Source organism: Lissotriton helveticus, chromosome 11 (genome assembly GCF_964261635.1).
Source record: "Lissotriton helveticus chromosome 11, aLisHel1.1, whole genome shotgun sequence".
In the NCBI taxonomy this organism is placed as follows: Eukaryota; Metazoa; Chordata; class Amphibia; order Caudata; family Salamandridae; genus Lissotriton; species Lissotriton helveticus.
In genome coordinates, this window is record NC_136072.1 from 1,182,096,045 (window position 1) to 1,182,122,306 (window position 26,262).

Sequence of the window (26,262 nt, forward strand, 5' to 3'; positions counted from 1 at the left end):
GAACACAAATGGTGGGCATCTGTTAATGTGGTCCCGAACCTTGAGGTGGATAGCGTCCCTACAATTGTCCCCACAAACGATATGCGTAGGCTACAATGGGTACATGTTATGACTAACCAACAGGCCATGGATAGTATTAACGCTGAGGTTGATAAAGCCATAATGGCTATTGAGCAAGCGAACATAACCGACCCAGGAACGGACCAAGTGACTAAAATCCATGAAAGCCTCTTCCGAGGCATTAGGGATCATTTCCTGAAACCTGCAAAGAAGTCTAGCGGTGCAACCCTTAAGCCGGAAAAGTGGTACAACACTGAGTGCAGGAATGCCCGATTAGCTTTAGGTACAGCGATTAAGGGGAGGCAATTGGCGACCATTCGTATTGCCAGAATTGAGTACAAGAAAAGTATAGCAAATGCTAAGAAACTGTAGGACGAGCTCCACTGGCAAGAACTAATGGAGGCTAGTGATAGAAAAGACTCTAAGCACTTCTGGAACATTGTAAAGTGGGGTGGGGTGGGGGGGGTATCTGACCCTCCTAATAACAATGTATCCCAGGAGGACTGGGTCAACTACTTTAAGCCCCAGTACGCCGAAACCCAGCATGCCAACCTGATGGTCGGCTTTAGGCCTGCCTATTACAAAGAAAATTCTTTCAGTAGTAGTGAAGTAATGACGGCTCTTAGTACAGTGACTAGTGGCAGAGCTCCGGGTTTAGACGGGGTGCCGGCGGACGTCTTTACTAATGATAAAGAGCGCTGGAGTAAGTACATCTTCCTCCTTGCCAATGCAGTTGCACAGGGTGCAACTGTACCAACATCTTGGCAAGGCGCAGTCATAATCCCTGTATTTAAGAAAGGAGATAGATCCCAACAGGGAAATTATAGGCCCATAAGCCTAATTGACACCATCCAAAAGGTGGTTGGGAGGATGGTTGTCAATAGGCTCTTGGACTGGGCCGAGGAGAATAACGCTTTGTCTCCATTCCAAGCAGGGTTTAGAAAATCTACCAGTACGGTGGACCAGGTCTTCCGTTTTACTCTATTACAGTGGAAGACTGTGCTACTGGGCAAGGGCAGCCTGTATGCGGCTTTTGTCGATCTGCGGGCTGCCTTTGACCTAGTCCCACGCTTTTTACATTGTATATCAATGGTGTCGTTGCTCGCATGTTGTCTCCAAATGTGGATGCTCCTTCATTGGCTGGCACTAAGACACCTATTTTAATGTTTGCAGATGACACTCTGATTTTATCAAAGACTCCGAGTGGATTACAGTACGCCTTATCTATTTTTGATCAATTCTGTGGGGAGCATGGCTTAGAAGTTAAAACTAAGCTCATGGTTTTTAATCCCCACCGAAGTTTTAGAACAAAACTTGTAATGAATGGTCGCCATCTAGAAGTAGTTAATACCTTTACGTACCTGGGGATTCATGTATCAAACGATCTTAGATGGTCCCAACATATAGATATTGCAGTATTAAGGCACAGACAATTAGTTGGCGCCCTTGGCTCAGAGCATAGAAAATCTATGACCAAACCAGTAAAACCAGCACTCCAGGTGTATGAGGCCAAAGCCCTCGGCTCAGCACTTTATGGTGCTGAGCTGTGGGGCTTTGATAAACTCCAGTCACTTCAAATAAGTTTTTCCGGTTTATCACTGGCCTCCCTAAGAGTACTCCCTTGCTGCCACTTAGGTACGATCTGGGCAGGAATGCTGTTGTAGACTTGGCCAGGCTTCGTCCAATTTTATATTGGCGGAGGCTTTGGACTACACCTGAAATCTCACACTATGCTGAGGGTTTTTTAGACATCATTAAAATAGATGTGTTCCACAAAATCGGATGGTTGAATGAACTTAGAATAATGCTGGGTGATCTCGGTCTTCGAATGTTGTGGGAAAACCCAGTGGCAGCCTCATTCCCATCTAAAAAAGTCCTAAAAGAAATCTATTGGGAGAAGGTGGCCGCTCGGAACTGGAGTGGTACTAGCACAGCGACTATGGCTGGAGGATTTTTAGAAGCAAAGCCCAATCCCAGCCTAGAACTTTATTGGGACGCTATAACTACACCGAGGGATAGGAAGCTCCTCTTCCAAATTAGAGCAGGTGCCCTTCCCCTTAGATCTCTGACAGGCAGTTGGGGAGGTCCATCTATCAGCAACTGTCCCGCTTGTGGAGCACACAAGGAAACAATTGGCCATTTTTAGGTCGAGGGACCTATAAGCTGCGCAAAGCGCAGCTTCCGGTCCGGAGATTTAATGTTACTTAGTAGGGCTGAAGAACCCGCCTCCCTGCCCTGTCTCTCCTCCATTGGCTGGCTTCCTAAACGGAGGCCAGCCATTGGAGGAGAGAGCCATCCCTCCAAAGAAACTCCGTCCTTTTCGGATTTGGGGGCATAAGTTTTGCTGTTCTTTAGACAGTGACGTTGTCTGTCACTCAAAACAGCAAAACACGCCCCCGAATCCGAAAAATTTCGGAAGCTTGAGGCCGCCATTTGTTTTCACCCGCAGTGAAGGTGAGCCGTTCCTCGCTGTCCTCTTGCCTTCTTCCCCCTGATTGCAATCGTGTTTTTCTTTTTTCACTTGTCCTGTCAATACTTCTTTTCCCTCTTCTGTCCCTGTTCCTTTTACTTTGCCAATCTGTACATTTAAATGATATGATGATGCTTCTAATAAGATTTCATGATGAGGAAGGTTTCTTCATAATTTTGCAGCACTCTAGGATATCACTAATGTGGTTAACTATTACTTACTACCTTCTATTTAGGGGTTTTAACTCTGGGACTAATGGCGATTTGCATGCATTGCCATACATTTTATTTTATATGAAGATGAACTGAAGTACTCCTTTTGGAGTGGAATTTAATGTTATTTGGCTTACCGGAATACATTATTGTGACCATACTGGCTATTGGACCCGCCACTTGGATCGCTATTGGAACGATAGCCAGCACAAATGGCAAGGCGTTTCAAACATTTTCTGACTATAACAGATTACTTGGAGGAATCCCCATGACTATGTGTCTCCGATATCGTCATTAGTATTCGTGTAGGTTTGTTTAATTGATTTCATCTGGACGATGAGTTGTTGGTTTAAATTAATTATATAATGAAGGAACGGATTTCGAGTTCTTACTTTGATTTACGGTAATAAATACGTTATGGTGATCTATCTGTATGGTATCACCGTATGGATTGCGATCTGAACTAACTCCACTTTAAGATGGCTGCTCGTTTGAGCCTACTGTTGACGGGAACAGAATAGCAGCAACGCTCGCGTGGTCACGTGATTCGTGACACGCTCAGCTCCCCCTTCTTTCCTTTAAACATGGCGGGACCCATCACCTGTCGCTCTCGACGGACTTTGGTGAATGTTGCGGCTACGCCATATCACAGGTACAATACCAATGCCGTCTAGGCTGCGAGGGTTCTTTGTCTTTCTGGGGGCTTCACACAACCGGAGAGCGGGCGTAACACCTCTGGTTTCCTCTACCTACAGGTGCCGCGCTATTCATTCATCCTTATCGTGGAAGACACGCCTGGTGGATTTCAGGTATGATGGTGACGCCGAATACTTGCCGGCTGCAGCTCGCTTCCCCCCTCTTGAAGGCAGAGCCGCAGCCCGACGCCTGCGCCCTTTCATGCACCCTATGCAGCCTGTTTCATTCTGCTTTGGGGGATAAGTGGTCTTTTGCTTATAGCCCGGCGAGTGTGCGTCTTCCTGGGGTATAAGGCTGCCTGCTAATTGATTAAGTATTGGAAATAGTCAACGGCAGGGCCGTTTGTATCTATGTCTGTGTGTGTGTGTGCGTGTGGCTGTGTGCGTGTGGCTGGCTGTGTGTGGCTGGCTGTGTGTGTGTAGCTGGCTGTGTGTAGCTGGCTCTGTGTAGCTGGCTGTGTGTGGCTGGCTGTGTGTGGCTGGCTGGCTGGCTGTGTGTGGCTGGCTGGCTGTGTATGGCTGGCTGGCTGGCTGTGTATGGCTGTGTGTCTGGCTGGATGTGTGGCTGGCTGGCTGTGTGTGTGGCTGGCTGGCTGTGTGTGTGGCTGGCTGGCTGTGTGTGTGGCTGGCTGTGTGTGTGGCTGGCTGTGTGTCTACATGAGCCCCCTTGCGGCCATCGCACACCAACACAACCTCAACATCATCTCCTAGGCCGACGACACACAGCTGATCCTCTCCCTGACCAACGACCCCGCCACCGCCAGAGCCGACCTACACGAAGGGATGAAACACGTAGCCGAATGGATGATGACTAGCCGCCTGAAACTGAACTCAGACAAGACGGAAGTTCTCATCCTGGGCTCCTCGCCCTCCGCCTGGGATGACTCCTGGTGGCCACCCGCCTTGGGCTCCGCACCCAAACCAACAGACCACGCACGCAACCTGGGCTTCATCCTGGACTCCTCCCTCTCCATGACCAGACAAGTCAACGCCGTCTCCTCGTCTTGTTTCAACATCCTGCGCATGCTACGTAAGATCTTCCGGTGGATCCCCACCGAGACCAGGAAGACGGTCACCCAGGCTCTCGTCACCAGCCGTCTGGACTACGGCAACGCCCTCTACGCCGGAACCACCGCCAAGCTCCAGAAGAGACTCCAGCGAATCCAGAACGCCTCAGCAAGACTCATCCTCGACATCACCAGACGAAGCCACATCTCCAGACACCTGAGAGACCTGCACTGTCTCCCGGTCAACAAGAGAATCACCTTCCGCCTCCTCACCCACGCACACAAAGCCCTGCACAACCAAGGCCCGAGTTACCTCAACAGCCGCCCCAACTTCTACGCTCCCATACGCCACCTTCGATTGACCAGCCACGCCCTCGCCGCCGTCCCCCGCATCCGAAGAGCCACAACAGGAGGAAGATCCTTCTCCCACCTGGCCGCCAAGACTTGGAACTCCCTCCCGACCCACCTCCGCCTGACCCAAGACCACCTCGCCTTCAGGAAGCAGCTCAAGACCTGGCTGTTCGAGCAGTAGCGGACCCCCCCTCCTCCCCAAGCGCCTTGAGACCCTCCGGGTGAGTAGTGCGCTATACAAATGCTATGATTGATTGATTGATTGATTGATTGTGTGTGGCTGGCTGGCTGTGTGTGTGGCTGGCTGGCTGTGTGTGTGGATGGCTGGCTGGCTGTGTGGATGGCTGGCTGGCTGTGGCTGGCTGGCTGTGTGTGTGTGGCTGGCTGTGTGTGTGTGGCTGGCTGTGTTTGTGGCTGGCTGGCTGGCTGGCTGTGTGTGTGTGGCTGGCTGGCTGTGTGTGTGGCTGGCTGTGTGTGTGTGTGGCTGGCTGGCTGAGTGTGTGTGTGGCTGGCTGTGTGTGTGGCTGGCTGTGTGTGGGGCTAACTGTGTGTGTGGCTGGCTGGCTGTGTGTGGGGCTCGCTGGGTGTGTGGCTTTCTGTGTGTGTGGCTCTGTGTCCGCGAATACTCTCTACTACTCTCTAATGGTCACCTATTGCCATTGTAAATCACAATACCATTTATTTATGTTTTTAAAAAAAAGAAAAAAAATGTCATGAGCAATGCCAATAGCTCTACCTTTAATAATGCCGAGACCATTGCATTGTAAATGCTTGTTCATTTTCTTGCACGATCTATGCAGAACCAAGACGCATCTGGCTAACACCAATGTGCAAGAACTTAGGTACCACTAGCAGTGTCGTAGCTTTAAGAATTATACGCACTAGCACTTTACTGCCTATAGTAATAGCCACTGCCAAATATCTTGGATGGGCATGGACTATTAGACAGAGGTTTCTAGGCAGTTGATTGTCTTTTTTATGTTAGTTATTCTTAACCTGGCAAATATTGTATTAAAAGAGTGCCTGCATTTTATCTGTACTTCTTATCTTGCAATGATATTTATGTTTTAACCTATCTGTTTGTAAACCAAATCTTATTTTTAACGGAAATGCTTTTTTAATTACTTTATATTGGAGATTGTATATGCTTTTATGAGTGAACCTCGAATAAAGCAATTTTGACTTGACTTGACTTTACATAAAGTGTATCTGCTTATTATTGGTTTTAAGGAGCCATGGTGGAGGATGCACAGGTGATGGGACACCCACAGAAAAGCTTCTCAACAGAACACCCTAGGGTATGAAAGAACATCAGTGAAATCGTTGCACCTAAGAGAAATCCGCATGAAGGCATTAATGGGGGAAATGCTTACATTAATAATCAAGCAGGACAGAGCTGGTGCTCAGTGCATGGAAATGCAGGGTCACTCCATCACGATTCTGATGAAAACTCAGGAGGTTCAGATCTCTTCTGGACTTCATGCAAGTCAACAAGTGTGTCCAGACCCTAAAAATGACATCCTGTTCCATTTGCATGACAGTGGCGGGCACAGACAGTGCCAATAAAGCCATCCAAATAAAACTCACCAGTGTGCTGTTCCAGGGCTAAGCTTTGAATATACCAAGTGAGTTCTGAAGTAGGACCCCCACCTGCAGTAAGTCACTTATAACAATTTATTACAAACGATTAGTAGCACCGTGCCCCTCTGGGCAGCACTGACACACAGTTGGCTTGGCCTCCTGAAGGTTCTCACAAACTAAAAAGTGGCTGCCAGGCGGGCAGCCCTCTGCCCAGAGGGCCATTAGCTTTTCTGTTCCTGCTGAGAGCCTCAGCCCTGTCTCAGCTCCAATTAAATTCCCAAACTAAAAAGTAGAAATGCAGCTCTTAATCGATTTCACAGAGCAATAGTAGGGGGGCTGCGCTGAAAAACAGCACAAAAACAGAAGCCAAGGGCTGGTGTGCCTCATAAAGCTTTTCGTTTCCTCAGGACTCCTTTTTCTCTGTTTTCACCCAGCATGATTGCTTGAAAATATTCTGTTTCTGCCAGGTGTGTGAATAAAGAAAAAGAATGGCTACACTTTGCCAGAAACCAAGGGCTTTCTGCTATTTAATCTGAAAAGCAGCCCTCCAGAAACGTTTGGCGACAAACAGCAACACATGCTCCTCGACTGCAACATGAGTTTAAAATGTGTCACTTAATATTTTAAAGTAACTTCTAAGCACTCCATACTGCTCTTTCAATTAATGTACATGGAGGTTGAATATATATATATTTTTTTATATGCCTTTTTTTATACAGGATTTGAACAATCGTGTAATTAAATGCCCAGCAATTGCAATGGACATCTTGCTTGTCGAGCCGCTGTGTGATCTTGAACACCTCAGTGACATCCAATATATTTACCACATACATTTGGGGCTATTTTATCCAGTATATAAGTCCCTCTGTCAGACATTACTGCTATGTGTTATCGATTCCCCGAAGGAAAAGCTACGCCAGGTGGACGACGAAGGGCTTTATTTGTCAAGCTTCCCTCGTCCTGAAGGGGACTGAACTGTAATTACAGTTTTAAACCAAGTTTGTGTGTGTGATTAGCAGGTAATGCTGCAGAAAGCCCTGGTCAATCTCCTGCCCTCCCTGATACAATTCCAAAGCCGCCACTCTGGTGCCCGCCGCCCCTTCAGTAATAAACACCAGCAATGGACTTAAATGTCTCCGAGCAAAATGAAAGCTGCGGCAGCCCATGATTAAAAACTGGTGTCAGAAGTGGGAGCCGCTCGGATTTGAGGAGAAGCCTACTGTACTGTTTAGCAGTTTCAGTGAGTAAAGAACACAGAACAGTCAACAGTGCAACGCCACTGCCACCTGCAGGGCAGCAGCAGTGCAAACTCTTAACTTTGCAGCGAAGGGATCCTTACTAAGGGGTATTGCTATGTGCCTGAAAGTCAGATGATCTAACAAGCAAGGCTTAACCCGTTTGCTGCTTCAAACATTCCGCGCCGGTGCGGAGCGTTCTATTAAGCGGACGGGGTCGCGTTGTCTAACGGTCGTGCGCAGCACTACGGAGGTAGTGCTCCCGACGACTGTTGGCCGACAGAAGCAGCGAACGGGTTAAACAAGAAGGGAAAGCTTGTATGTGCATTATATTTAGGGGTGGGTGGAAATTACGCGGAGTTACTTAAAAATTCCATGAGATTCCGCAGATTTCCTTGAAAGGGCAGAATTAGGCACGTTGCGCTGCTCTGGATTGATTTTTAGCACCGGGAGTTCATTCTGTGCAGAGAAATCAGCGTGAAAGGCAACACGCGGCACGCCAGAGGACGCTACTTCTCGGGATGATTTTGATGCTGGTCGAGAAGATTCTCTATTCAAGAGGCAGCTATCTGACCACGATTCGTCGCAACAGCCCGTGACCGCCTGTGTTGGGAAAATCACGGTAGGAGATGCCAAATCTTGCTTACATTCACAAGCTTACTGTTAGTGAGCCGCACGTGAGAAAAAACTCCACCACGCGGCAGTTGGCGGAATTTGGCCGAAACTCCATGTTACTTGTGTAAATCGGAGTGGCCAAAACTCCGCCAACTCCGCCGGCGGAGCGGACTTTATTAGCCACCTCTAATTATATTCAGCTTGTGGCTCTTTGCAAGGCATGATGAGTGCCCTTCAGGTGAAAAAGAAGGCTCCCTGCAGGTAGAAGCTGAATCGAGCCTCTTACAAGGAGCTCAATGATGTGTCGCAAGACATAATCTGAGGAAGGACAACCCTCAGCTGTCCCGCCACTCACTGTCAGACTCATTGATCGAGTTGTCGTTATGCATTTCATCTGCTCTACATTCGTAACACATCGTGGTTTCTTGTTGCTGAGTCTGCGAACCCCTACTTCACCAGTAACACATCACATTACCTTGTTCTATGTACATTGATCCATACGCATTCATCCATGAGTAAAGCTCTGTTTCTCATTCCCCGTTCTTCATTGGTAAATAATCAATCACCCCTCTCATTCAGTGACATCGCACAACATGACATAAGGATGATGTCAGCAGCAAATAACAGCCCCTGTATTTTGATGCCACATATTTTGAAGTTATCCATGTATAAGTTGTTAAGACGGTTTTCACGGGTGTGAATACAGAGTTAAGGGTAAAGGTAAGAACCTGTTTGTTTATTAGTCCAGGGAGTATTGCAAAATCATTCATCCTGTTCCCTCTCATAAAGGACCGTAGATTTGATGTCAGTGTGCATGGATGGAATGTATGATTCTTGCAGAAGAACAGTCCATCCACTGTGATCCTGCCCTACCGGCACAAGTAATGCTCAAAAATAATGCTCATTGTTCACCCATCAAACTATATGATCAGCATGGCATTACCAAAATCTTACTATCTTAGAAACCAACAAACCATTACAGTGACCCTATGCCTGCAAAATGTTGGCCCACGCTCACCACATGGTCATTCCCCATTGGACTAAGATAATTAATGAATCGCAAACCCAAGGATAATTTCCGGACTGTCTAAAAAACGGCCAGGTCATCCCTCTCTTAAAGAAACCTACTGAGAACCCATCGGACCCAAACAACTTTTGTCCAGTAACGACCATTCCCCTACTAGCCAAAGTACTAGAAAAATGTGCTCAACAACAATTAAGTCAACACATTACTGAATTTGAGCTACTAAATCACTTGCCAAGCAGGGTTCAGATCAGATCATAGTACGGAAACAGCAATCCTACACATAGTAGATGATGCTGGGCTGGCTCTCGACCGTAATGAAACCTGTCTCCTGATCCTTCTCAACCCATCGTCTGCATTTGACACAGTAAACCATCCTAAATTATTAGAACACCTAGAGAATAGGATGGGCTTATCGAGAACAGTCCTGAAATGGTTTCATTCCTTCCTACAGAACAGATCGCAAAGATTCCTTGTGAACAAAAAGCTATCTCCCCGCCTCCGATTCAAATTGGGGTCCCACAAGGATCAACTCTATCCCCTTCACTATTCAATCTGTACATCGAACCATTAACAGAAGTATTACAATAGGCTAACACTTCCTTTCACATGTATGCAGGCGACACCCAGCTGTATATGAAGATCTTATCTCCAGAAGAGATCAACATAATGAACCAAGCACTACAGAGGACCGTTGAATGGCTAGCTGACAATCATCTTAAGCTCAACTCACAAAAAACGAATTCCTTCTGATCTCCACTCCTAAAAGTTCCGCCAGGATTAAGGAATGGACCAAGATGATCACTGCGCTAAACGGTACCCCGATTATAGTAGATTCAACTAAGTCTCTTGGAATCACGCTGGATAAAGAATTAAACATGCAAGCCCATAACAACACAATGGCAAAAAGGATTTGTTTCCATCTGAGTTACCGCAGAAAATTGAAGCCATTCATCGATTCTGGTGATCTTAAAATGGCAGTGCAGGCGCTGGTCATATCAAGAATTGAGTATGGATGCGCAACTTTATCAGGACTTTCTAAGATCTCTACAGCTCCCTTAAAAGTGTGTCTCAATGCAGCAACTAGACTTATAACAGGATCTAAAACAATAAATAAATGAAAATCCCAGCATAGCCATCATTTCCTATAAGGCCGTATGTGGACTCCAAGACAATAAACGTCTACAGTCTGACTCATCATGCATGTAACATCTCCCCCCATGGTCTACTGCCCCTCGCCCCCTCCTACCGGCAGATTCTAGAGTTACCTTAATATTGTTACCCTCCGTCATCTCAACACAAACGAGTTGAACCCGTACCAACGATTCTCCTGCAGCTCTGATGAGCGATGGGGACCTCGAATCCACCTGGACACTCTGGCTCTCTATTAATGGATTAGGACAGTCATAGTTTGCGCTACGACTTGGGAACTCTGTAGCTTTGTAGGACAGCATTCATCCCACACAGCAGATGTGAATCCCATATAGAGGGGGTGGATTTGAAAGAAATATGAAGGTGTACATTGTCTGGACAGAAACATTTTATTCTTCTCCTACCTTTCCAACCGGCACCAGTTTGTTTACATGGGTGCCTCCAGGTCCCAGAAGACCCCGATCACCTGCAGAGTCCACCAGGGATCCATACTGTGCTCTTCTATCTTTGAGCTGTACACGGAGCTGCGTGGTGCTGTGCTCACAGATAACAGCATCAAGATTCACCAATACACCGATGACACACAACTCTGCTTGAAAGTCTGCTCTGCATCAGACATCCAGCACCTCAAACACTGCTTGTGCATCATCCAGACCTGGTTGTCCAGCGCCTATCCGAAAATCAACCCAGCCCAAGACAGAATCCCTGTTATTTGCTAAGAAGAACAAACAAGGTATAAGAAAAGCCAGGCTGAATGATATCAACCTTGATGGCTTTGAACCCCAACTTTCACAGAGTGCCAAGTCACATGGATTCACCCTGGACACCAAGCACATCCTCAAGGAACACACTGTCAAAAATCAAAGACAGCCAGGGACCAGAACTCTCTTCTGAAGAGAGTGAAACTGTTGTGCCAGAGAGCAAATTCAGAACAGCTGTCCAAGCCCTCTTATCATCATATCTCATGGTGGTAATGCCCTGCTCCGTGCCCTCGCAGACTCCACACTGGCTCTCTTTGAGGGCATCCTACACGCCACGCCATGTCTCATCCACGGTTGAAGAAATATGATCACATCAGTACCCTCCGGGTGGAACTCCAATGGCTGCCCTTGATAGCCTGCGCCATCTTCAAGAGTAGGTGTGTCACCTACAAAAGCCACCGTTACCAGCACCCACTCATATCTTGCAGACAAGCTCACACCGTCTGGGGGTTCTCAGCACAACCATAGTGGGGACTTCATGAGGATGCAAACTAAGAAGGAAAAAACGAGACATTTATACACTGAGGATTTGGAACCACATCCCCATGTCCACCCCAACACTGCTCTAATTTAGGAAAGCATCCAAGATTCTCCTGGGTAAAAACACTACAAAACGGTGAATTAACCATCCACAACCCAGCTACGTCTCCTGTCAGTAATGCATCAAGGCCCCTTGTTGGCTGGTGCACTGACTCCGCCTTCATTAACCCTTCATGGGCTTTACTACAGAAACTTTGCAGTGGTGAAACAGGACAGGCAAATCCAACAGCACGTATGTGAAAAAGGGACTGCAGCAAGTGCTGCCTGTCCAAAGACGAAACATGAGGCACGCAGCTTTTATGCTAATTTGCTGTGCGTGTATAATTAGAGAGTTTGGAAACACATTTTCTCCACTTTGCAAAAGTGAAAGGTCGGACAAAGATGAGTCAAATTTAGTTTTTTTTGTTTTATTGGAGAATTAGGTAACATGGTGCACAATCAGGCACGTACAGTGCACAATCAGGCATGGTGCACAATCAGACATGGTGCACAATCAGACATGGTGCACTATCAGGCATTGTGCACAATCAGGTATTGTGCACAATCAGGCATGCAATCAGACATGGTGCACTATCAGGCATTGTGCACAATCAGGCACGGTGCACAATCAGACATGGTGCACTATCAGGCATTGTGCACAATCAGGCACGGTGCACAATCAGGCACGGTGCACAATCAGGCACGGTGCACAATCAGGCATGGCGACTAGCAGGCACGGTGTACAATCAGTTTGCATTATTTCTGACTAGTATTTTTTCATTAAAATCTCCGTTGTGCACATAAAATGACGGTGTTTTATATGTTTAGCAACGGTTCCAAGATACATATCTTCCATTGTTCTCTGGTGTGGACTGAGGAAACACAAATTTGCCCCATTCTGTGGTGCACAAGAAGCCACATACGCTCCGTCGTGTCACCTCCTGTCAGCGGCTAAAACCCGCAGCCGATGGGGAAGGGTCTGCGTCACGTCCACATCTGCAGCCATTACTGGCAGTGATGTTGCCATGGAAACAACGACAACATTCTTGCATTTCATTGTCAATCCTTCATCCGTACATACTTCAGACAAACCTCTCAGGCCAATGCGCATAGAGCAAGAAAATATAAAGGGGGAGAGGGGAGTACCTAAGGTTAAGAAATGCTTTGGGATTGGTCTGTCTGGCAATCGAGCAACACCAATGAGGGACGGGTCCTATTTTGCGCCGAAATGTACGTGTTCTCAAAACCAACGCGGGAAGCTGCTGGTGCTATGGCATGAGGGAAGCCTACATGCAGAGAAAAGAATGTATTCATTAGCTGGGGAGGTTTATAAAGCACTATGGGGCTTATTTATGAAAGTGTTGCGCCGCCCTGGTGCCACGCAAAGGGGGCGCAAAGGCAACGCAACACTAAGGTAAGATCTATCAATGCCAGGCAAGGACGCCTTGCGTGGCTCTGAGCGGCTTGATACATCTAGAGTAACGCAACAGAGTATAAAGCACTGCTTTGCGTTCCTCTGCCCCAGGGAGGCGTTCCACGGGTGGAGTGTGGGTGTTCACACACATCCACCCGTGGACTTTGGGGCATTCCCAGATCTACTATTAACGGTAGACCTGGGCTGGATCGAAATGCAATGCCTCCTCGTGTGGTGTGTGACGAGAAGAAATGTCATTTCTCCTCGATTTTTCCTCATTGTGCAGCACACATAGAAAGAGGAAAACGCCGCTATGAATTGTTTTCATGCTGGTAGGTGTCCCTTCCTGCACAAAAACAAACCTGCCTACTACACAGACACCCTTGCACCATGGTGCAGGGGTCCCTGTGTTGGCCCCATGTAGCCAAAAGGGCGCCGGCGCAAGTAAAGACAGGAATGCGCTGTATTATGTTAAATAAGGTGGATTCGGCCCTTAACCTTATGCAGAGCAGCAGGGTGACTTTCTGCCCTGCACTGCTTGAAAGTTTAATAAACCTGCTGCTATGTGTAGAATTTTCAGTTACTTTAGAGCACTTAACAGATTAAAACACAGTTTGCTGATGAGGGGAGGTCAGTGTCCAGTCAAGCATGGTTACTGAACGGTGTCCGAATCTCTCCTTCTTGAGTCCATGAGTGAGTTGGTTCAATTAAAGGCCCGTCTGAAGAGCTCAGTCTTTGGGGACTTCCTTAATCGCAAGAAATTTGTTTCAGATGGGAAACATCCTTTACCACGAAAGTTTTACAATGCGGTACCATTACCACACAGGTTTTACAACGCAAGTCGTTACAAGGACTTGCGCTGGAGGGCATTGTAGGATAGGGAATAGTTTAATTTACTATCCAACTCCTTCCCTACTATCCACGGGGACTGGAGTTGGAATAGTAAATTAAACTACTCACTATCCAGCGCCCCCAACGCAAGTTGTTGTAACGACTTGCGTTGTAAAACCTGCGTGGTAACGGTACGCATTGTAAAAGCACACGTTGTACCGTCATACATCCGTTTCAGATATCGGAAGGAGGGGTTCAAAGGCGTTCCGGAGTCAAGGCCCTGGCGCACCCAGAGACCCCACTCCACGGGTCATCCCTTTGAGCGGCGTTGGTTGAGCCGACGGGTGGTTGGTGAGTGGCTGGTGAAGTGCCACTTTCTGCAGGTGTGTGAGACCTCACATTTAATCCTGGCATGTTGAAATTGGCAATGTATATACACATAAGCGGCGTTCATTTGTGTTCACTGTACCTCTTGTCGTAAGCAGAATGGATATTGCAAAACACTGACTGTGTTATCCCGCCAGCATAGACCCATGCACACATATATACAACAGCCATTTTAGGTACCATGGTCTCTCTGTTTGCGATCGATCATCAGCGCCCTTCCCTGACCCTGCAAGCATCCCCCATGCACCCTGACCGCCCCCGCTCTCACATGCACAAGTCGTGAACCCTCCCCTCCCGCATGACTCTGTCTCTGGGAATCACACCCCGCGCCTGACCAACACCTCCTTTTCTTCCATGAATACCCCTCCTTTTATGACCCCTTCCTCTGAGCCTGATTGTCTGCACGGACCGCTGGTCATCCCTCAGCCTGAGGATACAGTTTATTGCCCACTACTGTATGCACTCGCCCCTCTTCAAAGGGGGCTACTATTGATCATGACCTCCCCACCCCCTGAGATTCGATCAGGCGCACACATTCCAAAGGAATCAGCAGAACACTCAGCTGCGTGACAGCCCCTCCCATTGCATGGAGGATAAGGGCCCCTACTGTAGCCACGTGTTGGAATATCTTCATACTTCACAATGTCTTGATTGTAATGAAGGATGTCTGTGTGCCATAAACCTATGTATAAAAGACGAAGCCTCAGAGAAACTTGTTAGAGCACCTCCTGAAGACACTATGCGAGTGTCCGAAATGACAGGCTCTCCTCATGAGAAATAAAACTCTGTTCTTGTTTTCCTGCTTCCAGTGCCCTTCTCTTTATTTGGTAATTATTTACGATGGGAACTAAGAGGCGCCTTGCGCCAGCAGCCTGGGCATCCGGTGCGTTATGGGCTGACTTTTCCACAGGCATCCACGGGAGGCCATGGAGCGCGTTCGGTACAGGTGGGATGTGATACTGCTTCTGCTGCCCAGGTACATTCTGGCTGCTTGGTTCTGAAGTCTTCGGAGCCTGGTGATGAGTCCATGGAGAAGGCTAGAAACGGTCATTCTATCACATTGGCGACGTGGCAGATGGTTCCGCTCAGTGCTACCCGGTGGTTAGTGTGGACAAGAGTAAGAAACTCCTGCAAGAGTGAGAGTTGCAGATTCACAGATTGTGCCACCAGGTTAATTTCAAGGGTAAATATGAGCTCAGCATCAACAAAAGCCCTCAGATGCCTTACTTTTGGAGAGGCAGGTTATTGTGATCTGAAGGCCTGATGAAGGGTAGGGAGGGAGCCGAAACATGCGCATTGAGCAGGGTGAGCTCAGTGATTCGCCATCATATGTACCACATCAAAAAAAGAGTTATGTTCAAACTCATAACAACCACTTTAAAGTTTCCTTAAAAGGGTAGGTAGTTTTGCACAGTTTTACCAACGTGCGAAAAAATGCACAATGTCCAAAAAAAGTTCCTAAAGGTGTACTGCCCTGGCAGAGATGGATAGAGCAAGAACCAGCCAGATTCTAAGTGGGACGGCTCTAAGTGGGACGGGTCCCTCTTAAAACTCTGCCTGCATACATTCATGAGCCGAAACCAGGATCTGGACCGGTCCCAGTGAATCCTCCTCAATGGAGCCTAATGCTGTGTTTGGAAACCAAAACACTTCCGGGGCCATAGTGCGCTTCAGGTCTCTTTGCTATGAAAAACTGCATCATAAAGTGGTGTGTGCTAAAAAGGTGCACTCCGTGCTTAATTTGAGCCAGTGGTTTCCGATGCTTGGTACCAGCACTTTATAGTTAACACCGGCACTTATGACAACCTGCCACATGGCGGCGATGTTCATCTAATTTTGCGATGAGTACAACCACAAGTTTAATAATTCAATATACATTAAAAATTACTAATACCTGCAACCTAAAGCTATGAGAATAGCTTCGGCAGCAGGTTTTAGTCATGTTTAATCTGTACTAGAAGTCTGAATTGTCACACTTGTGGAAGTGTAATGGTTAGTAATTCTGTTGGTACTGTCCCTGGTAGCGCTGGCAGGGACAATGGGTGGTGCACGCTACAGCGGCTTCTTGGCAAGGTCCCTGTCACTTTTGTTTTTACAAATTAAGCTCTGGGTGCACCAGGACGCTTGTCACTAAACCGTTTTACCCAAGCTTGGGGTCTGGCTGGGTGGTCCAGCATCAAACAATGGTGAACACTGTAGTCATTTCACACGTCTCCAAGATAAAATACGATTTAAAAGTGCTTTTGATGCACGGTGTCCATAGTGGTAAGAATGGGTGCTTTGTGTGAATTTCAGCAACTGCCTGCCTTTGTGTGTAATTGCACTAACAATCATGGATTGAGCACACAACACCAGGTGAATGTCTTCAATGCATAATGAGTATATATTTCAGCCAAACCTTTAATTAACGAAAGATTGAGATAAAAGCTTCAGGATTCGTAGTTGTTACTGGCGTGTTTCATAGTTCATTCAAAGCTCAAGCAGAAACGTGCATGCCTGTAGGGAGCCTTAGACTAGTTAATTACCTCTGCAGCAAAACCATTAGCCCACTGAGCAATCTTGCATAAGCTAGACATTTGTGTGACCGATCCATTGCATGTGACTCTGCAACAGGGACCTCAACCCTCTGATCTATTCAATAATTCAAACCAAGGATCAGAGACTGCATGAAGCTAGCTCCATCAAGTGCACTGACCGCCTAATTTTGTTTTCAGATTTGCGGTTCTGTGCCCAGATTTCGCCCACACAGGGCTTCATAAACAGTCTCGAGTACGGGTCATTTTTTTTTCTCCATAGTGCCCGATTTTCGCCCCAGTAGGACCCCGAGGCGAAAAAATTAGAATGGTTTTCTGTCCATTCAATGACATGAAAAAATGTTTGTTTTTTTTTTTTTTTAAAAAAGCCCTCAGCTAGAAACAGATAAACAAAAAGCCCGCAGTCTGAGACACACGGCACAGAGCTGGCATTGAGTCCTTTGCCCGCAGCCGCCAGCGCCTGGCGATGCCCGCGATGAATGCAATGAAAGGAGTCCTGGCGCCTGCATGGAGTGTGTGACCCTCTGCACCTGCGCCAGCGCGGGCAGCTGCTCCCACGGGCAGACAAACACACATCTTTTCAACATTTAGCACAAAATGTCTCCTTCGGGTTTAAAAAGGGTAAAATGGGTAAACATTACTCACGACAGAATAGCGAAGGTGACCAGCGTGACTGCCAGACAGACGATGGACAGAGAGCAGCCCACGTAAGTGATGGACGACAGCGCCACCTGGTGCTCCTCGCTGACCTGTACAGGGACAGAAGACAAAACGCAGACGGTGACTTGCCATAAACAGGTAAACATAGACAGATACAGAGATAGCGCCAACATATAGTGCCTGTCTGGTGCAAAGTGCAGCATTTTCGCTCCACGCTTTGATTTTACAGTGCTATCAATGATAAGTGTGCCAATTTACACATTTTAGAAAGAGAGAGAGAGTGAGAGAGAATGCATGTGTGTGACGTGTCTGTAAGAGAGAGATGTGAGTGAGTGCACGGATATTAGAGTGTGTGTGAGATAGAGATGAGAGCGAAGGGGGGAGAGAGAGAGAGAAGGAGGGAGAGAGGGAGAGAGAGAGAGGGAGTGAGAGAGAGAAGGAGAGGGAGAGAGAACGAGAGAGCGTGTATATATTAGAGTGTGTATGTGTGAGAGAGATGTGAGCGAGTGTGTGTATATTAGAGTGTGTGTGATGTGTGTGAGAGAGAGATGTGAGTGAGTGCACGGATATTAGAGTGTGTGAGATAGAGATGAGAGAGAAGGGGAGAGAGAGAGAGAGAGAGAAGGAGAAAGAGAGAGAAGGAGGGAGAGAGGAGAGAGAGAAAGAGAAAGAAGAGAGAGAGAGAGAGAGAGAGAGAAAGAGAAGGAGAGAGAGAAGAAGAGAAAGAGAGAAAGAGAGAGAGTGTGTATATATTAGAGTGTGTGTGTGTGAGAGAGAGATGTGAGTGAGTGTGTGTATATTAGAGTGTGTATGTGTGAGAGAGAGATGTGAGCGAGTGTGTGTATATTAGAGTGTGTGTGATGTGTGTGAGAGAGATGTGAGCGAGTGTGTGTATATTAGAGTGTGTGTGATGTGTGTGAGAGAGATGTGAGTGAGTGTGTGTATATTAGAGTGTGTATGTGTGAGAGAGAGATGTGAGCGAGTGTGTGTATATTAGAGTGTGTGTGATGTGTGTGAGAGAGATGTGAGCGAGTGTGTGTATATTAGAGTGTGTGTGATGTGTGTGAGAGAGATGTGAGCGAGTGTGTGTATATTAGAGTGTGTATGTGTGAGAGAGAGATGTGAGCGAGTGTGTGTATATTAGAGTGTGTATGTGTGAGAGAGAGATGTGAGTGAGTGTGTGTATATTAGAGTGTGTGTGTGTGAGAGAGAGATGTGAGTGAGTGTGTGTATATTAGAGTGTGTATGTGTGAGAGAGAGATGTGAGCGAGTGTGTGTATATTAGAGTGTGTGTGATGTGTGTGAGAGAGATGTGAGCGAGTGTGTGTATATTAGAGTGTGTGTGATGTGTGTGAGAGAGATGTGAGCGAGTGTGTGTATATTAGAGTGTGTGTGATGTGTGTGAGAGAGATGTGAGCGAGTGTGTGTATATTAGAGTGTGTGTGATGTGTGTGAGAGAGATGTGAGCGAGTGTGTGTATATTAGAGTGTGTATGTGTGAGAGAGAGATGTGAGCGAGTGTGTGTATATTAGAGTGTGTGTGATGTGTGTGAGAGAGATGTGAGCGAGTGTGTGTATATTAGAGTGTGTGTGTGTGAGAGAGAGATGTGAGTGAGTGTGTGTATATTAGAGTGTGTATGTGTGAGAGAGAGATGTGAGCGAGTGTGTGTATATTAGAGTGTGTGTGATGTGTGTGAGAGAGATGTGAGCGAGTGTGTGTATATTAGAGTGTGTGTGATGTGTGTGAGAGAGATGTGAGCGAGTGTGTGTATATTAGAGTGTGTATGTGTGAGAGAGAGATGTGAGCGAGTGTGTGTATATTAGAGTGTGTATGTGTGAGAGAGAGATGTGAGTGAGTGTGTGTATATTAGAGTGTGTGTGTGTGAGAGAGAGATGTGAGTGAGTGTGTGTATATTAGAGTGTGTATGTGTGAGAGAGAGATGTGAGCGAGTGTGTGTATATTAGAGTGTGTGTGATGTGTGTGAGAGAGATGTGAGCGAGTGTGTGTATATTAGAGTGTGTGTGATGTGTGTGAGAGAGATGTGAGCGAGTGTGTGTATATTAGAGTGTGTATGTGTGAGAGAGAGATGTGAGCGAGTGTGTGTATATTAGTGTGTGTGTGATGTGTGTGAGAGAGATGTGAGCGAGTGTGTGTATATTAGAGTGTGTATGTGTGAGAGAGAGATGTGAGCGAGTGTGTGTATATTAGAGTGTGTGTGATGTGTGTGAGAGAGATGTGAGCGAGTGTGTGTATATTAGAGTGTGTGTGATGTGTGTGAGAGAGATGTGAGCGAGTGTGTGTATATTAGAGTGTGTATGTGTGAGAGAGAGATGTGAGCGAGTGTGTGTATATTAGAGTGTGTATGTGTGAGAGAGAGATGTGAGTGAGTGTGTGTATATTAGAGTGTGTGTGTGTGAGAGAGAGATGTGAGTGAGTGTGTGTATATTAGAGTGTGTATGTGTGAGAGAGAGATGTGAGCGAGTGTGTGTATATTAGAGTGTGTGTGATGTGTGTGAGAGAGATGTGAGCGAGTGTGTGTATATTAGAGTGTGTGTGATGTGTGTGAGAGAGATGTGAGCGAGTGTGTGTATATTAGAGTGTGTGTGATGTGTGTGAGAGAGATGTGAGCGAGTGTGTGTATATTAGAGTGTGTGTGATGTGTGTGAGAGAGATGTGAGCGAGTGTGTGTATATTAGAGTGTGTATGTGTGAGAGAGAGATGTGAGCGAGTGTGTGTATATTAGAGTGTGTGTGATGTGTGTGAGAGAGATGTGAGCGAGTGTGTGTATATTAGAGTGTGTGTGTGTGAGAGAGAGATGTGAGTGAGTGTGTGTATATTAGAGTGTGTATGTGTGAGAGAGAGATGTGAGCGAGTGTGTGTATATTAGAGTGTGTGTGATGTGTGTGAGAGAGATGTGAGCGAGTGTGTGTATATTAGAGTGTGTGTGATGTGTGTGAGAGAGATGTGAGCGAGTGTGTGTATATTAGAGTGTGTATGTGTGAGAGAGAGATGTGAGCGAGTGTGTGTATATTAGAGTGTGTATGTGTGAGAGAGAGATGTGAGTGAGTGTGTGTATATTAGAGTGTGTGTGTGTGAGAGAGAGATGTGAGTGAGTGTGTGTATATTAGAGTGTGTATGTGTGAGAGAGAGATGTGAGCGAGTGTGTGTATATTAGAGTGTGTGTGATGTGTGTGAGAGAGATGTGAGCGAGTGTGTGTATATTAGAGTGTGTGTGATGTGTGTGAGAGAGATGTGAGCGAGTGTGTGTATATTAGAGTGTGTATGTGTGAGAGAGAGATGTGAGCGAGTGTGTGTATATTAGTGTGTGTGTGATGTGTGTGAGAGAGATGTGAGCGAGTGTGTGTATATTAGAGTGTGTGTGATGTGTGTGAGAGAGATGTGAGCGAGTGTGTGTATATTAGAGTGTGTATGTGTGAGAGAGAGATGTGAGCGAGTGTGTGTATATTAGTGTGTGTGTGATGTGTGAGAGAGAGATGTGAGTGAGTGTGCGTATATTAGAGTGTGTATGTGAGAGAGATGTGAGCGAGTGTGTGTATATTAGAGTGTGTATGTGTGAGAGAGAGATGTGAGCGAGTGTGTGTATATTAGAGTGTGTGTGATGTGTGTGAGAGAGATGTGAGCGAGTGTGTGTATATTAGAGTGTGTGTGATGTGTGTGAGAGAGATGTGAGCGAGTGTGTGTATATTAGAGTGTGTATGTGTGAGAGAGAGATGTGAGCGAGTGTGTGTATATTAGTGTGTGTGTGATGTGTGTGAGAGAGATGTGAGCGAGTGTGTGTATATTAAAGTGTGTATGTGTGAGAGAGAGATGTGAGCGAGTGTGTGTATATTAGTGTGTGTGTGATGTGTGTGAGAGAGATGTGAGCGAGTGTGTGTATATTAGAGTGTGCATGTGCGAGAGAGAGAGATGTGAGCGAGTGTGTGTATATTAGAGTGTGTATGTGTGTGAGAGAGAGATGTGAGTGAGTGTGTGTATATTAGTGTGTGTGTGATGTGTGTGAGAGAGATGTGAGCGAGTGCACGGATATTAGAGTGTGTGAGATAGAGATGAGAGAGATGTGAGCGAGTGTGTGTATATTAGAGTGTGTATGTGTGTGAGAGAGAGATGTGAGTGAGTGTGTGTATATTAGTGTGTGTGTGATGTGTGTGAGAGAGATGTGAGCGAGTGCACGGATATTAGAGTGTGTGAGATAGAGATGAGAGAGATGTGAGCGAGTGTGTGTATATTAGAGTGTGTATGTGTGTGAGAGAGAGATGTGAGTGAGTGTGTGTATATTAGTGTGTGTGTGATGTGTGTGAGAGAGATGTGAGCGAGTGCACGGATATTAGAGTGTGTGAGATAGAGATGAGAGAGATGTGAGCGAGTGTGTGTATATTAGAGTGTGTATGTGTGTGAGAGAGAGATGTGAGTGAGTGTGTGTATATTAGTGTGTGTGTGATGTGTGTGAGAGAGATGTGAGCGAGTGTGCGTATATTAGAGTGTGTATGTGTGAGAGAGAGATGTGAGTGAGTGTGTGTATATTAGAGTGTGTGAGAGATGTGAGCGAATGTGTGTATATTAGAGTGTGTATGTGTGTGAGAGAGATGTGAGTGAGTGTGTGTGTATATTAGAGTGTGTATGTGCGAGAGAGAGAGATGTGAGCGAGTGTGTGTATATTAGAGTGTGTATGTGTGTGAGAGAGATGTGAGCGAATGTGTGTATATTAGAGTGTGTATGTGTGTGAGAGAGATGTGAGCGAGTGTGTGTGTGAGAGAGAGAGAGAGAGAGAGAGAGAGAGAGAAAGAGAGAGGATTACAGGGACCAGTTTCTGATGGGGCATGAGTGGGGGTGTGCAACTGGGGGAGTACACATATTTACACATTATATATTACATATATTTTGAATGTCAAACCATACTTTCTTTTCTCTGCTGTATATAAACATCTGTGGCAATTAAATTTCCAGTCACATGCATAGCCCTGCCTCATTTGCATTTCATACACACTTAGAGGCAGATTTATCAAACTTTTGTGCAGCGCAACGCAGCGCAGCAAGGCACCTTGCTTCGCTGTGGGAAAGTGTAAGGGCAGGAATGCGTCATATTTAACATTATGGCGCATTCCTGTCCTCTCCCTGCACTGGCACACAATGTGCTGCCTCGTGCCATCTTAGGCACCCTTGCGCCGTGGTGCAAGGGTGCCCGCGTTGTAGGCAGGATTGTTTTTGTGCAAGAAGGGGCATCTGGAAGGATAGAAGCAATTGGCTGTCGTCAGCATAGGAAATCCCCCTGAGACCCCAGGTTTCAGCCAGAATCACTAGCGGCTCCAGATTAACAACAGCGGGGGGCTCAGAGCTGCACCCTGAGGCGCTCTGCCCTCCAGCAGTTTTGCAGAGGAGGGAAAGGGTGATAACAGGACCGCTTGCATCCTGTCCGCCAAGAAAGACTTAAACCAAGAAAGGACCCGACCTTGTATCCCCTGGTTCCCGAGTCTGCCAAACAAATCTCATGGGAGACCGGGTCGAAAGCTGAAGATAAAACTATGAGCCCCGCCACATTAAGGGACCTCGGAACCAGAGCCGGCTTTCGGGCAGTGCAAGCGGAATAGGACAAGTTACAACGCAAACTTTTACAATGCATGCCTTTACAACGCAGTTTTTACATCGCGACATCCATTACAACACATGATTTTACAACGCATGCCATCACAATGCATTTTCAGAAACTACACTTACAACGCATTCTATTACAACGCATACCATTACAACGCATAATACTTTAAGGGCAACAGTAGTGTAAGTATTGGATAGTGTAGGGTAAACATTACTATTACTATTCCCACTCCAGTGAGAGCAACAGTAGGGTAAGTGTTGGATAGTGTAGGGGTAAAAATGAATATTTCCCATTATTTATCTTATAATACATTGTGATGGCGTGCCTTGGCGTGGCATACGCTGTAGTGACGTGAGTTGTAATGGCTGCGTTATAAGGACATGCGATGAAAAGGATGTTGCGTTGTAATGACCGTGTTGTAATGGCTGTTTCCCGTGCACGCGGTGCGGCTGATTTGGGAGCAGACCTGTGGAGGGGGCTCTGACCTCGGAGAGGGGCACTGTGTTTAGCAATAACTTATGATTGGAGAGATGATGCCCACTGGTAGTGAGGGAATCCGAGGAGGTGATCATGGGGTGTAGGGGAACCAAAAATGATTCTCACACCAGGTGGCACCAGTTCTAAAGCCGGCCCTGCTCAGAGCCAACTGAGGGAAGAGAATACTCTCTTTTCCAGTGCATCAATTCCCTACGATTCCATGTCGGGCAGAGCTGTGGGGAAGTTATTAAGGTTTACCATTTCGGCAGATGCCTGTACTAGTCTTTCTGGAATTAGATGTTGTGTCAGGAAGGTGTGGCCCCCCTAGGGCAGGCTTATGACACCTAGCAGTAGGTTCTCTCACTTGTGCTGCTAAGCAAGGCTTGGAGCCAGTCACCATCAAGGCCTCCGCCAGGACCTCGTTGAAGGGAATCAGTGGCTTGGAAGTTTAAGGACCTGAGTGGCAAATGTATTTTAATGTCTACAATAGCCGGTTTAGCACCTCTGCATCTTTGAAGACTACACGTCAGCAGCTGGACCAATGGAAAGTCCAGCCCATTCACAGGAGAGGTGTCAAGACCACTAGCTTTTACTAAGTCTACGGGTAGGCCACCATCAGGGTAGGGGGAGGGGATAAGTGGTCCCGCTCCCAATTGTCCTATTCATCATGGGAAGCATGCTGAACGCCCCATAAAGGTCAGAAACAGGTCAAACAAACTCCTCCATCCATCCATGACACTGGCGTCGAGGCAAGGGCAGCATAGAGACATCAGGGGTGGGTTTCAGTGGTGTCTCAGTGTGACATCGGTTGAGATGTATTTCTAAAGACAGTGGTCCATAGACAGTGTGGAATAAACGTAAAAATAAAAATAGATCAAATAGTTTCTATATTCTTTGTCCAGCCGGACAGAATTTAATATATAATATGTTGTTTAGTAGTCAATTATCTATACAGATCCAAGTGGGACACAGCCTGTGTCCTACTACCACATGTGGAGTGGTGTGGCTCACTGGTTAGAGGCGGCAGACCCGTAAGCAGAGAACGGCCCGGGACCAGGGTTCAATTCCCGACGCGGCAGGGTCATGGACCAGGGTCAAAACGGACTCGATAATTCTCGCCTCGGTGCCTACTCTAATCAGGAAACACATTCGGCAACTCTGGGCATTAAGCTTGCCTCATCTCTACAACGGCCCCCCACAGACGCCAGGGATGCCTGGTTTCACCTTGGAGATACCCAGAAAGGGACCATCTCACAGGGAAAACCAGGACGGGTTCCCCAGCGGTCTTCAGCGCCAGGATACTCCATGGAGTCACAGTGCGCTTTACAAGTACACCCACATTTACATTTACATATAGAAAAGTTTGACATACAAAAGGGGAGTATCAGGCAAGGAGAAAAATGTCTGCATACCATATAATCATGGAGACTGATAGACCATAGATACACTATTGTGACATGTTATATAGTACAGTCAAAAACATATAGTATATACAGTGTCGACGGCGTTTCGATCCCTGTGCAAAGATAAAGGGATCATCCTCAGGACATTTAATTCATGCCTGTATTGCATTACATTATGAACGTGAAGATAGCGGGCTGGGGTTCCGAAGTGAACTCCACAGCTTGGTAGAGATGTGATTCCAGCAGCTAGAAATGAGAGACGCGCTGCTTACTGGTAGTTCGACGGCAATTCCAACTGTGTACTAGGTAATCTGCTGGCCTTAAATGGGCAACAGTCGAGACGGTGCTCTGGATGATGGTTGAGATGCAGTCAAACACAGCCCTGGATCTGAAACTGGAATTGGGGTCAGCTACTGAACCGCCACCTCCATAGCAAAGCCTGGTGCTGAACTGGCTAGAACTTGTGTGTACTTCGGCAAAGGTGTGACGTGCAGCCTGATGCTGGGAGACCTGGGGAACAGTCCAACTGGAGGCTCCAGTGCCTTGAGACCCTCAAGGGTGATTTACGGTGCTTTATAAATGATTGATTGATTGATTTATTGATTGATCGAGAGGATCCAGGGGGCCCCAAAGGTGCTCCATAGGTCCAAAAAAGCTGCAGAAATCTTTTGAAATCTTCTACCTGCTACTGAGGCAACGACAGCCCGACATGAGCTCGAATTGTGGAAAGGGATCAAGGACAGTGAGGTTGGATCCTTTGGAAGCTGACTGCACAGCCTCTCCATGGAGCAGAAGGGATTTTTTGTGTGGAATGGAGACTTGTTTTTTGACTCCATCTTGGATTCACCCAAGGACGGTGACTTGCATGCCGACCGAGACTTGGGAATGAAGCAGACCTGGGACATCAAGCTTAAACGACATCTCTTCTGGGCGATGTACAGATTTGCCTTGCTCTCTCTGATAGACCCAGGATTCTTCAGGGAACACTCTTTCACAGGACTTTGGGTCATGCTTGGACTCTAAGCACACAGACATTGTGTGAACCTGAAGGGCATGAAAAAGCACACCGACGTCTGCATGCAGCGGTGGCGCCTATATCCGGCTCCATGATGTCACTTCCAGGGACAGGGTGACGCTGCCATGGAGTCTTATGGCCCCACCTGCCAGCATGAGGACCTGTCGCAGGAAAAGTTCCTTGAGGAAATCAAAAGGGGAAGGGATCTGCAGCTGGAAGTTTCCATCAGAAAATACTAGAATTTAAAA

General features: G+C 46.8%; 1 protein-coding gene across 1 annotated transcript in view; it reads right to left on the reverse strand.

Moving 5' to 3' along the window:
* Positions 1-26,262, reverse strand: part of ADGRD1 (adhesion G protein-coupled receptor D1) — a 1,126,805-nt gene that overhangs the window by 285,700 nt on the left and 814,843 nt on the right. The window contains exon 16 of the mRNA XM_078666340.1: positions 17,494-17,597. Coding sequence (XP_078522466.1) covers positions 17,494-17,597 — 104 coding nt within the window. The remainder of the gene's footprint in view (positions 1-17,493; positions 17,598-26,262) is intronic.